Raw genomic sequence first — 14,580 nt, 5'->3', positions numbered from 1 at the left:
CATTTAAATTTACTACTTTTGCTCTAGTAACTCTATTCGCAATAAATTTTTGCAGACACTATCCACATATTCCGTTAAGTGCTCCCGTTAAATGTGTCTACAAAATTGTATCACGGTGCTACACGTAATTCAGGAGATATGACATCATAAACACTGGCATGCATGAAAAAATTGGAATTGTGGCTCAAAAATGGCTCTGAGCACTATGGGACTTAACTTCTGAGGTCATCAGTCCCCTAGAACTTAGAACTACTTAAACCTAACTAACCTAAGGACATCACACACATCCATGCCCGAGGCAGGATTCGAACCTGCGACCGTAGCGGTCGCGCGGTTCCAGACTGTAGCGCCTAGAGCCGCTCGGCCACCTTGGAATTGTGCATGGGGACTAAATTTATTACTTCATTGCTACTAGCTCTATTCGAGGTATATTTTGCAGACAATATCTAAATACGCCGCTGAATGTACCTACACAAGTATCGTTATACGACACGTAGTTTAAGAGATATGACTCGTAAACCCTGACTCTCCTACAGTCGAGTTAACTTAATGATATTACTGACTCCTGGCAGGAAAAAGGCGGTAGACAAAAACAACCGTCGCCTATGGAGCTATGAAGAGGCGTTCCCATAGAGTCGCTTGAAAATGATATTGTAGACATGCGACACAGGTGCGCCCAGCGCACGGAAACGGTCCGCGATATGATACTGTAAACACAGTTCAATTTTGTTTTTGTTTACGTTTCTGATTAAAAAAACTGGTAAAATGAATACCTGGGGAATGCCTGGTTTGTCAGCTAGTAACAAAAGTAAATTTATACAAACGCGTGGTTTCTGCTCTTTATCACCGGAGTATGTCAGCATGCTCCCCGACTGACTTCACACCCATACCCATTACCACCAAACGCAGTCCACATAAAGTCTGACATGTCCAAAAGAACAGACACCACACAATCATACAACTGATTCACCTCGAGGAGCAATGAAAGCATAAACTTCATCGCCGATGCTGATTTGCTTTCGACCTCCAGAGGGAATCTCAAAGTAGCGAGAATGGTGGACATGGCTGCGGATTACGCATTGGTTGCGCTGCGTGGGAGTGGGAGTTGGCTGAGGAGCATACCGAGACAGTCCGCGCTTTTGCGATAAACACTATGTCTGTGTGGCGCAGTGGTTAACGCAGTTGCCTACCAAGCAGGAGGTGCCGGGTTCGATTCCCCGTCCATTACACATTTCCACTAGACGCCGCTGATTCTGTATAAAGTCCAGATGCAGCTGATATCATAAGTGCCTTTTCATTTTCCCCCTGCACCTTCAATTCACATAATAAAAATTACTCTGACATTTAGATTTGTAATCCATATCAAATACACAAACCTGCGCAAGAACGCAATCTCCGGAAGAACACCACTTGATAGATGACAGCCAGGACGATGACGGTCGACAGAAGTGATCACAAAGCACAGGACGTGTATATCTGCTGTTGACTTTAAACGGCGAGAAACTTTTTACGCTACTCCGAAGCACCTAAGGGCACACAGCAAGCTACAACGCGGTTATGATACAACGAGCAGTCGATGCACTGTCCGCTGAACGCCGTATTATCTATTCATTAACAGGTTTCGCCAAGTAAGCATCGAAATTGCGCCGACCGGAGGTAATAAATTACCCGGTTTACCGCCGGCCGCGTATTAAAGGCGCGCAGCCATGGCGCGGCCCGGCCGTGCCACTGTGACCAACTCTGCTCTCGCCATGGCGCAAGACAGCCACCGCTGATTTATGGCCACCAGCCCGCGGGTAATTTCCGTTCGGTCCACGAGCCACTGCCCTGCTATTTAAAATTTTCTCCAGCGTGCTCCTGTCGCTCTCCCTTTTCCGTTTATTAACCGGCTAGAAGCTAGAGTTTTGGAAATACACTGACGGAAAAAATCGCTACATCACAGAATAATTAATGTTGAGTTATGAAATTTCGGGAATGCATTTAAGTGATTAACGTTGCAGGTTCACAGTTTAATGTAGGTGCGAGATACGTCATTGCAAATGTGAAATACTGGTACATTAATAGCCGGTGTAGCCACCAGAATGTTGGATGCAAGCATAAAAAACGTGCATGCACTGTGTTGTACAAGTGCCAGATGTCAGTTTGTGGGAAGGAATTCCATCCCTGCTACATTTGGACGGTTAATGCTGCTTGAAGACGACGCTGGAAGTATCATTCGGCGATGCTCCAAATGTGCTCAACTGGTGGCACACCTGCTGATCTGGCAGGCCAAGGGAACGTTTATACACTCTGCGGAGATAGTTGTATTACAGCAGCGAAGTGCATGCGAGCGTTGTCCTATTGGAAAACTCCTCTAGGACTGCTGTAGCGCTACAGGTTGAATCACCAGATTGCCGTACAATTTTGCAGTAAGGGTGCTCGGAATAACCACGAGAATGATCCTGCTGTCGTACGAAATCGCACCTCAGACTATAGCTCCAGGTGTAGGTCCAGAGTGTCTAGCACGCAGACAGGCTGGTTGCAGGCCATCAAATGGCGTCTTAACCAACACACGGTCATCACTGACACCGCGGCAGAACCAGCTTCCATCACAAAACACAACATTCCTCCATCCTGGCCTCCAATGAACTCTCGGTTGAAACCACTGAAGTCGCGATAAGCAGTGGTCTGGGTTCTGTGGAATGCTCGCTAAAGGGCGTCTAGCTCTGAGCTGCCCTAGAAGTAACCAATCTGCAACAGTTCAATGCGTCACTATGGTGCCAACTGCTGCCCAAATTGGTGTTGCAGACGCAGCACGATGCGCCAGTGCCATACGCCGAACGCAGTGGTCTTCCCCCTTGGTAGCACCACTTCACCGTCCGGAGCCCGTTCTTCTTGCGACCATACATTCTCGTGAATATCACTAACGGTAAGAATGTACAGTGGCTACATTCCTACCAAATCTTTCTGCAATATCGCTGGAGGAACTTCCAGCTTTCCTTAGCCCTATTACAGTACCTCGTTTAAACTAAGTGAAGTATTTATAATGGCGTCCTGAAAACAACAACCCGTTATTCCCAGTCTCAAACGTAACTAACGCTCAAGACAGTTACTGCCAGTATCTAAAACCAACCTGATTTGCATTCTCATAGCAGCGTTACTAGCGCCACTGTTTTGCGACTGAGGCGGACTTTCAATAGACAACATCTTTCAGATGTAGAAAGACGACTACCAACTTTTCTTTATGCCGCCCTTTTTTCCTTCATTCTAGGTAGCACTTTAATTTGCGATCCTCAGTTACGAAAGCACACGTAGTAAATCCTACAAGGTTCACTTCGAAAGTCCTGCACACCGCATGCAGGACCGTTACGGTGGCGTGATAAAGTTCCAATTCATGTCAGTTGTGAGCAGGAATTACGTGTGACTCTCCTATACGTGTTTGCTTCTTCGCGTGGTTGTTTCGTGGAGAATTTAGTTTTAAAATGTAAGCTGAAATCGTGTCAGGTCGGATTACACTTAATGACCGCCGTTCCCACATCAAAATCGAATTTATACGTGGAAAGAACGCAACGGAAATTTACAGTTTTTGAGAGAGTTGTGTGTGAAGACTGTAATGGATCGTAGCACAGTACCGAGGTTGTGTGCTCGTTTCCGTGGAGGTTGAGTAAGCATTGAAGACAGCCCGGTAAGTGGAATGCCATTAATTGCAACAGACTAGAACTCTCAGTTTATTGTTAATGACTTTTTGAGAGAGGATCGACGAAAAACATATGAGGAGATAGCACATGATACAACAATGTCTGTCATTTCAGTTTACAATATCATAACTAAAAAGTTGAAGATGAGAAATGCTGTCACATGTGTTCCGCATGAACTGAGTGGAGAGCAAAAACGAGTCAGAAAGGCGTCGCAGAAAAATTGCTACGACGTTTTCGAGCAGAAGGACTACAGTTTCTGAACAGGATTGTTGCACTTGATGAAGCCTCGATATGAGTTTCTCAGTCAGAACTGAAGTCTCAGTCATCACAATGGATAGGTTAGGACCCTCCACGGCCGAAAACATTCTACCACCAACATTCAAAAGTGAAACTGACGATGATTATTGCGTATGACATGAATGGAGTCATAGATGCAAATGGAGTGCGCCAGAGGAGATCTGTAACAGACGCTTACTACAAACTGTTTCTGCAAAACATTTTGCGCCCGAAAATTCGTCAAAGTAGACCTCACTTGTTTCCAGCTGGTGTCCTCATTTTTCACGAGAATATAAGATCGCATACTGTCCCACCAGTGATAGAAACGCCCGACAAATATGTATGTCAAATACCTCTCCTTCCACCACCTGGTTCTGATATGAACCCATCTTACTTTGATTTGCTTCCCAAACTGAAATAACATTTCTATGGGAAACGTATACAGTTTACGAAGCTTCCAGTGAGGTGACACGACTAATCAGACAGCTCAGCAATTAAGGTGCTATATCCGGAACGCAGAATTTGCCAGAAGTTTCGGAAGCTGCCATGAGCAAGAGTGAAGATAATAATGAAGACCTGTAAAGGTATTTTGTAAAATAATTTACTTTCTTCAGTTTTATCTTATTGTGCAAAACATTTGCAATGACCCTTGTATATACAATATTTTTACTTCATACTTCATATTGGCTACTTATCAGAGTGTACGTTGCTTATACTGCGTAACAAAAAAATTAAGTACTCAGAAGAAATGGTCGGATGTCAACGTAATTTGGTACATGTACACGCTATGGGAAGAAAAATTAATGATTAGAGCTGCAATTATCAGTGACAGACACAACGGCCACCAGAGAACGCTAGTGTTGTTAGTCTAATGTTTTACCAGGCCTGGTAGGTTATATCAGGAACGTGAGCAGCCTCAGATGGAAGGATGTAGAGATGCCACGATCTCATGTGAGAGCCTTGTCAGCAGCTAACATAGTATGAAAGGTGCCCCCGTTGTCGATCTCCATGCAGATTTGTGGGGCATTCGGATGTAACAGTGGCCTATTCTGTACTATATGGGAACATGAGGTGCAAGCGTACTCGTCGTCGCCGTACTTTGCACCAAGCACGTCGTAACGCTTTCACCTCCGCACCAGACATCCCATTCGAAAACAAGTAACCTACCTGCAACATTCTGTCGCATTCCTCTCCACCATTGGTCTGACAATAGTCGCAATCGGTATAGGGAATTATCATCTACGCGTAGGCTGGTGTTAACACTGCGGGCCAAATGGATGCGTTTGGAGAGGTGCCATCATCACAAACTATGGACTGTTGCTGAATGGCGTCGCATTGTGTTAAGCGATGAATCGTGGTTCTGCACTACTCCGAATGGACATTGGCGGCAGGTATGGCGGCGACCTCGCGAGAGGTCTCATTCTTCCAATGTTTTGGAGAAGCACAGCGGTGTTGCTCCAAGCTTCGTGGTGTGGGAAGCCATCGGATGTAACTCCAGATCACGGCTGGCAGTGATTGGCTGCACTCTGACGGCACAATGATTTGTCATTTACACCGTGACTCCTCATGCTACAGTGTCGTGGAGCAGTTTTCCAACAGGACAATGCTCGTTCAGACATGGGACGTGTCGTTGTGAACTGTGATGACATATTCCCGCGACCAGCAAGATCCCTCCCGGATAAAAGATAATTATGAGGGGCCAGCTCAGAGGTGAGCAACGCCCCAGTGCTGTTACTCAGGATACCAAGGACCAGATTCAATACTTGTGGATCAATTTGCCTCAGGAGAGTATACGATGGCTTTATGACAGCCTTCCCAACCGGATAAGTGCAAGTATCGAAGCCAGAGAGGGTGCAACTCCTAGTGACAAGTCGGCTCATACTGCCACTCTCTTTGTAAATTTAACTCGATATTCTAATCACGGAAGTTTCATTTTGTTTCTTCCTCCGAGAGTGGGTCCTTCAGTTCTTCCCTCAGGCAGCATCCTTAATATGAAACGTTCAAAACTGGTTCAAATGGCTCTGAGCACTATGGGACTTAAATGGTGAGGTCATCAGTCTCCTAGAACTTAGAACTACTTAAACCTAACTAACCTAAGGACATCACACACATCCATGCCCGAGGCAGGATTCGAACCTGCGACCGTACTGGGCCCAACATTTCACGAAATAAACGCCAAACGAAAAAACTACAAAGAACGAAACTTGTCTAGCTTGAAGGGGGATACCAGATAGCGCTATGGTTGGCCCGCTAGATGGCGCTGCGATAGGTCAAACGGATATCAACTGCGTTTCTTTAAACAGGAACCACCATTTTTATGACATATTCCTGTGGTACGTAAAGAAATATGAAGATTTTAGTTGGACCACTTTCTTCGCTTTGTGATAGATGGCGCTGTAATAGTCACAAACATATGGTTCACTATTTTAGACGAACAGTTGGTAACACGTAGGTTTTTTTAAATTAAAATAGAGAGCGTAGGGACGTTTGAACATTTTATTTCGGTTGATCCAACGTGATACATGTACCTTTGTGAACTAATCGTTTCTGAGAACGCATGCTGTTACAGCGTGATTACCTGTGAATACCACATTAATGCAATAAATGCTCAAAATGATTTCCGTCAACCTCAGTGCATTTAGCAATACGTGTAGCGACATTCCTCTCAACAGCGAGTAGCTCGCCTTCCGTAATGTTCGCACATGCATTGACAATGTGCTGACGCATTTTGTCAGGCGTTGTCGGTGGCTCACGATAGCAAATATCCTTCAACTCTCCTCACAGAAAGAAATCCGGGGACGTCAGATCCGGTGACAGTGCGAGCCATGGTATGGTGCTTCGACGACCAATCCACCTGTCCTGAAATATACTATTCAATACCGCTTTAACCGCACGCGAGCTATGTGCCGGACATCCAATATGTTGGAAGTACATCGCCATTCTGTCATGCAGTGAAACATCTTGGAGTAACATCGGTAGAACATTACGTAGGAAATCAGCAAACATTGCACCATTTAGATTGCCATCGATAAAATGGGGGCCAATTATCCTTCCTCCCATAATGCTGCACCATACATTAACCTGCCAAGGTCGCTGATGTTCCTCTTGTCGCAGCCATCGTGAATTTTCCGTTGCCAATAATTCATATTATGCCGGTTTATGTTACCTCTGCTGGTTAATGACGCTTCGTCGCTAAATAGAACGCGTGCAGAAAATCTGTCAGCATCCCATAATTTCTCTTGTACTCAGTGGTAGAACTGTACACGACGTTCTAAGTCGTCGCCATACAATTCCGGGTGCAAGAAATATGGTATGGGTGCAGTTGATTTTGATGTAGCATTCTCAACACCGACGTTTTTGAGATTCCCGATTCTCGCGCAGTTTGTCTGCTATTGATGTGCGGATTAGCCGCGACAGCAACTAAAACACCTACTTTGGCATCATCATTTGTTGCAGGTCGTGGATGACGTTTCACATGTGGCTGAACACTTCCTGTTTCCTTAAATAACGTAACTATCCGCCGATCGGTCCGGACACTTGGATGATGTCGTCCAGGATACCGAGCAGCATACATAGCACACGCCCGTTGGGCATTTTGATCACAATAGCCATACAGCAAGACGATATCAACCTTTTCCTCAATTGATAAACGGTCCATTTTAACAATGATAACGTATCACGAAGCAAATACCGACCGCACTGGCGGAATGTTACTTAATACCACGTACTTAAACGTTTGTGACTATTACAGCGCCATCTATCACAAAGCGAAGAAAGTGGTCCAACTAAAACATTCACATTTCTGTACGTACTACACGAAAATGTAATAAAAATTGGGGGTTCCTATTTAAAAAATCGCAGTTGATAACCGCTTGACCTATGGCAACGCTTTCTAGCGGGCCAACCATAGCGCCATCTGGTTTCCCCCTTCAAGCTAGACGATTTTCGTTCTTTGTAGTTTTTTCGTTTGATGCTTATTTCGTGAGATGTTTGGCCCGGTCACTATCAATGGACTACCCTGTATACGGAGCACTCTAAGTAAAATATCGTAGAAGCTGGTAATCATGATAATATTTAAGGCATACCAAATGAAAATAACAAGAGTAGGTTTGATAATGGCTGACGGTAAAATGCGCCATAATAACGACATAAATGTATGCCATCTAAACAACTCTGTGTCTCAGTACCAGGAATAATCGCCGACCTCTTTGTAGACTATCCTTTGCGATAGTGGATGAGGTATCGAATATATTGCTTCCCCTTACTTATGCCTCCCAAGGAGATCCCGAATGTAAAATCAGAGAGATTCGAGCGCGCAAGGAGGGTTTTCGGCAGTCGCTCTTCCCGCGAACCATACGCGACTGAACAGGAAAGGGAGGTAATGACAGTGGTACGTAAAGTGTCCTCCGCTACACACCGTTGGGTGTCTTGCGGAGTATAAATGTAGATGTAGATGTAGATAGCATTGTCACGTATAATGGCCCTGTGAAGTCAGTTCGTCATGAAAACCATTTAACAGTTAATATCGATACAATGTTCAAATGGCAGAATAAAAATACAAATTTCAATAATAAAAGTGAAAATAGAGAGTGCAACACGAGTTTAATTTACACATTACACGTAAAACTAACAATGTTTAGAAAGCAGTATGTGAACAAATGCATTTATTTTTCGTCTCTTTCACTTCAAAATATTTTCGAGTTCACTGAAAGTGGCTGAAGACTCATATATGCCAATATTATGTTCGACAGAAAGAAAACACTGCTTGCTTGGGAAAATAAAGCACACTAAAAGATGTGCTTTATCAGTACTGTCAACTGAGAAACAGAACATCGCTTAATTTAAGGAATAATGCCACAGGAATGGGGCAAGAGAGAAATCAGGTGCATAACGGCCAAATTGGATTACAATTTATTTCGACTGGTAAAATCTACTGTTATCTGATATCATATGCAACAGGGAAATACGTTGCTGCAACTTTTACGTTAGGGCTACAGCACTATGTGATACCAGTAAATGAGCAGTGGGAGAATAGACAGAAACAAAATGCAGACAAAATGGGCGGTCAAACGCTACGGCAAGTGTTATGCCTTATGAGGATGTACCCTTCACGCCGCCCGAATATTGTGGCTAGATGTGGTTTATAGCGAAACGTGAGCAGTCAATTGCAGACAGGTGTCTAGTGAACATGGCAACCTGTGTCAAGTTAACCGACTTCGGACGAGGAATGGCAATCTGTACAAGGCGCTTCGATGCTAGCCTGTCGGAGACTACGTAATGATTCATGATTCAGTGGCCAACAGCATGTAGACTCGATCTTAGATATGACACGCATAAACTACCACACAGGATGACTGCAAGAGTGTCACGAAGCTGTTTCTACCGGGACATACGGTTCAAATGGCTCTGAGGTCATCAGTCCCATAGAACTTAAAACTACTTAAACCTAACTACCCTAAGGGCGTCACACACATCCATGCCCGAGGCAGGATTCGAACCTGCGTCCGTAGCGGTCGCGCGGTTCCAGACTGTAGCGGCTAGAACCGCTCGGCCATCCCGGCCGGCTACGAGGACAGATTATTTGACTTGTCGCTTTAACGAAGTAGGCGAGTGTCAGAAATATGTCTCGTGGTCTTATCGTGGCGTGTTTATCTTCTGCCGTTAGGTCAAACGATAGAATCGCCACTTGCACGCTTAGAGTAGCAGATTGACGGTGACCAACATTAAACAGAACTTGATTAATTTTCACACACATTTATTAAAATAATAACGAGCATAAAAATTACTTAACTTGGTTCTGGATGCTATTTACAATTGACAATCTGAGGCTCCTTTGGTATTGGTGCGTTAATCTTATTCTCACATATACCTCTGATACTTGACAAAGGTGTCTATACATTTATCTTCATGACTATGTACAGAAATATGGTAATCTTATTAGGCGCAGACTGAAACTTGACTAAAGTCTGGTACAGACAAATGTAGAACTCGTACAGACTGGTAGAGACTAATGCAGACTGGTACAGACTGATGCAGACTAACTAACAGGTCTGTACACTCGTTATAATACCTCGCGCGTTCGTGTATCACTGCGCGAGTGTGATCCGCGAGGAGAAAAGGTTCTACGTTAGCAGCAATCTCATTGGTTGCGTTACATATTAATGCGCGGATCGGCGGAAGCAGAATTTGGTCCGTCTCTATGGGTGTGCCATCTCTTAGTGTGGAGACGGACGAGCGCTGCGCCTGCGCTGTTGTGCTTAGCGGGGCGCGCTCTAATGGGAAAGTTGTGTACGCGTTGACTACGCGGAACTATGTACACAACATAAATATACCGATTAGGCTTCAGTAACCGAAGACCGACTCGTTTCACAGTAACTTCCGATGAATTTTGGTCGCTCTGTGTGTTTAAAATATAGTTCAACATAAACAAATTAAACAATAAATTGACATATAGTGACATAATAAAGAAGTAATAGGTACACCAAGTAACTGAGTGTTAGGAGAAAGGATGACTTAGTGGGATAATTTCCAAAGTTTAATATTTTGACGTAGAAAAATAATGGACAGTCGAGGAACTATACTGCTCGAGAAGACTACACTACAGCGTGGATTGCGGGTTAGAGCAGATATAACATACAGGGGAGACAAAAGGATCAGCACAAGACTGGAAGAGATATTCGATTAAATCAAACCAGTGGATCATTCTGGCCCCAACTGTATAGTATTGGTACCAGCCATCAGCATGTGACATGTAGCGCATTTTCAAAGAATGGCAGCCGACCCTTTGGACAGTGATCAAGTTCTTTCGAAGTAGTTCCTAACATTGTCGATAAAAATAATTTTGTCCCATAAGTCTGATCTCTGTATCATTTCGATTCTTACCCACCATGTGAGCAAGTTTCCCTCAAACTGCAAGCATAACGTATAGTCAGTCATAAGCCTCGCTTCGAAATGAGCTCCGATGACCATCGAAGACGTTTGGAGACGCCCCAGACAACGGAGGGATGACAACCCGACTGCCGCCCTCCATACTGAGTGACGGTCTGGCGAGCCTGTCCATTTCATAGCTGTACCCATGTGATGGACACAGACGCTGCATGTTGCCTGCGCCAGTACATCGACAAAAGTGATGCTGAGTAACCAAGCTACCTAGAAACCCTGTCCTAGCAAAAAAGCAGCGGACTGTCAAGGTAGGTACTACACTTCAAAACAAAAAAAAGACGCACCACGAAGAATTTGTCGGAATGAAAACGGAATCGGCAAATGCGACGTACAAGTACGAACCAAAACTTATTAGAATTCCAGAAAAATTTGAATATTTACACAGGAGAGATTCACCAATTCAGCCAAGTCTAAAGCGCAATGGTCCACCTCTGATCCTTATGCATGCAGATATTCGGCTTGACATTGATTGACAGAGTTGTTGGATGTCCTTCTGACGCATATTGGGACGAATTCTGTCCAATTGGAGCATTACATCGTGGTAATCCCTAGGTGGTTGGAGGATACTGTCCATAATGCTCCATACATTCTCAAATGGGGAGAGATCTCAAGAACTTGCTGGCCAAGGTAGACATTCTCGCAGTGTGCGAGCGGTCATTATCTTGCTAAAACGTAAGTAGAGGATGGCTTGCTATAGAGAACAAGAAGACGATGTGTAGAATATCGTCGATGTACAGCTGCGTGTTGAGGATGGCACGGAAGACAGCCAAACGGGTCCTGTTACGAAATGAAATGGCTCGCCAAACCATCGCTCCCTATGGCGTGTGACAGTCGGTTTGGGATCCCTCCGTTATCTGGGGTGTCTCCAAATGCCACTTCGATGGTCATTGGAGCTCATTTAGAAGCTGATATCAATGGGATATCAGGCCGAAGACATTTCTGGCGACGCCCCAGAAGTGATCAGATACCAACCTGGCTGTCGCCTGTCATATGGTCCTAAAAGTGGGATACCGTTTCCTTTCACAGCAGAGCCCCTTTGGTTGACATGGGCGGCAGCCTTACAGCACAGTGGTACGCTTTGTTGCCCTTCATGGAAAGCCATCTTACGTATCAACAAGGCAATGGCCGCCCATATAAGGTGAGAGTTTCTACTGCTTGTCTACGTGCTTGTCAAATCCTACCGTGGACAACAAGGTCGTCGGATCTCTACCTAACTGAGATCGTTGGAGGGCGTTATGGGAAGGACCTCCTACCAACCTGGATTTTGACGATCTTAAGCGCCAGTTGAACAGAATTTTGCACGATACTCTCAGGAGGCCATCAAGCAACACTGCCAGAGCTAAGCCGAATAATAGCTTGCGTAAGGGCCAGTGATGAACAAATGCGCTATTGGATCACTCAGGTTGTGAAGATATTTCTCTTGCATAAATCGTTCGCTTTTTCTGAAATTGTAATCATTGTCTGTACAGCTACATCACATCTAACGATTTCCGTCCCGTTCGGATAATTTCTTCATGATGAGTCTTTTTTTTCTGAAAGTATATCTTCCGTTGTCACCCAAAACGGACATTCCTGCAAAACTTTTGCCTGTCTTATCAGCGATTTCTGAGGGAACTCTCTACGTCTAATAGCTTGTCATTACCGGAGTGTTCCTAACCGCCAGCTACCTCCTAGAAATGTGTCCCTGCTCTCCTGGCGTCCTTCTCCAAACCGAGGAGCTGCTCTGACAGTCAAAGCCAACTGGTGGCCACCAATAACTGCAGTCTGAACGGTGTTGACCTAAATTAACGTAGTACAAATGTACACCCTTACAGTGTGTATAATGCTAAGCGATATCCGCTTTTTCGTCTCGGCGACACACAGAAAATCGTGAGCGAGGGTGTTTTTATTTTAATAAACTGCTTAGTTTCCTAATAAAATGAACTTAGTATGACAAGCTGTGGACGAAGGTACTCACGGTTAAGGTCCAGAGTGACGGCTCCAGACAAGGGCGCTGCCAGCGGGCTGGAGGCTGCCTGGCACGTGAGCACGGCATGCAGCTGGTGGCGCGCCAGCTTGCGCAGATGCAGGGTGTTGCGCACGCGCCGGCCTGGCAGCGCCTCCCATTGGTCGTCCAGCAGCGCGTTGTCCTGCCACCACGTCACCCGCGGCGGAGGGCGACCTGCGAGCACGAGAATACGTCTGGAAAACTGCGACATCAGATATCCAGTAGTGCTATAGTCCGATTAAAAATTACTTGACATTTGACGTCAGTCAGCTGGAGTTACAGTGTTGACACACTGTCTACTGACTACTGCTCGGTTATAGGCACCACAGAAACACGGCGACTCACTTCAAACGTCAGCATCCGTATCTGAGTGGACAAGTTTCCAACAACACAAGACTACACCGTATCAGCCTAGCTGTATCGCCACTTTGCATAAGTTGTCTATGCAAAAACACTAACGATCACCGCTTTACATCCACTACGAAACACAAAGTCTGATTCTTCACACAATGTATATTTCTCACCAACTACACCGTATCAGTCCGGCTACATCGTCAATTTGCGTAAGTTGTCTATGTAAAGACACCAACGATCACTGCCTTAATCCACTACGAAAAGCAGCGACTGGTTCCTCACACAATGTAAATTGCCCTGCTATCTCCACACCCCCCAAGCAGTAGTCCAACCCGATCTCTTACTTCCCCCCACACACGTCTCATTTCCCCCAGCTAAACACTATGCTATCACGTGGTTCATATGCCAGGCTGTCGCGTATCTTTTCCGTGATCACCTACAAACCATACTTGAATTTGGTGCCATATACTGGAAGCTCACAGTACGCCCAAACATTCGCCTACATGTCGTCGTACCTCTGCCAAGTATCTGCACAGTGTGATAAGCATTCACCCCCTCCCCTCCCCCCCCCCCAGCTCAATAGTTGGCGAGTTCCTAACCTGCTGCTTTCTTGACATGTGTAGGATCATTGTGGAACAGTGCGGTTACCCACATGTCCAAGCTGGCGACCTGAATGTGTGCAGTTGCACTGCGGGGCCAAATGCACATTTTCTTAGTCATTTTTCTAAGTTTTTCCTGGATTCAAATTTTAGTTCAAGTGTTTGTCTGCTCATAATTCCACTGACCACTGTACGCCTACCCCCCCCCCCCCTTTTCCAAGAAACGGCTTGATGAGCTGTGAGGTGACCCACTCTTGTCTCGACAATATACAGGGTGTCCAAAACAAGTGTCGACTACAAACAAGAAAAATAAGTACAATAAACATGGGCCGGGAAATGCATAGTTTCTAAGTCCAGTTAGAATGGGTACAGAAATGCACACTTTAAGCGATAAACGCCTGTTTACAGGTGTTCAACATGGCGTCCATTCAAGATAATGCATCCATCTGCTCTCCAGCATAAGGAACGATGCACTCTTTGAAGTATACCTGGTTGCTGTTATACCCGTACCTGCTGACATATATTGAGGACACGACCCTATAGTTCCCACACATTGCTAATTGCCGTGGCGTAGACCAGTTCCTTCAAATGTCCCCATAACCAGAAGTCTACAGGATGGACGTCTGGTGCAGGAGCAGGCCGAGATGTGCGCCGCCCCACCCCTCCCCCCGCTTCGCGACCAATCCAAGGGTCCTGAAATGTCTGTGTGAGATTTTCGGAGACATTGTGATGAACGTGTGCTGGT

The 14,580-nt window shown here is 45.3% G+C and overlaps 1 protein-coding gene across 3 annotated transcripts in view; it reads right to left on the bottom strand.

Annotated features, from left to right (window-relative positions):
- The window catches only part of LOC124795136 (nephrin-like), a 721,452-nt gene that overhangs the window by 130,133 nt on the left and 576,739 nt on the right, over nucleotides 1-14,580 (bottom strand). For all 3 annotated transcript variants that reach the window (XM_047259013.1, XM_047259011.1, XM_047259014.1), the window contains exon 5: nucleotides 12,853-13,056. In XM_047259013.1, coding sequence (XP_047114969.1) covers nucleotides 12,853-13,056 — 204 coding nt within the window. The remainder of the gene's footprint in view (nucleotides 1-12,852; nucleotides 13,057-14,580) is intronic.

Source organism: Schistocerca piceifrons, chromosome 4 (genome assembly GCF_021461385.2).
Source record: "Schistocerca piceifrons isolate TAMUIC-IGC-003096 chromosome 4, iqSchPice1.1, whole genome shotgun sequence".
Lineage (NCBI taxonomy): Eukaryota > Metazoa > Arthropoda > Insecta > Orthoptera > Acrididae > Schistocerca > Schistocerca piceifrons.
This window is presented reverse-complemented; position numbering and strand designations above follow the sequence as displayed.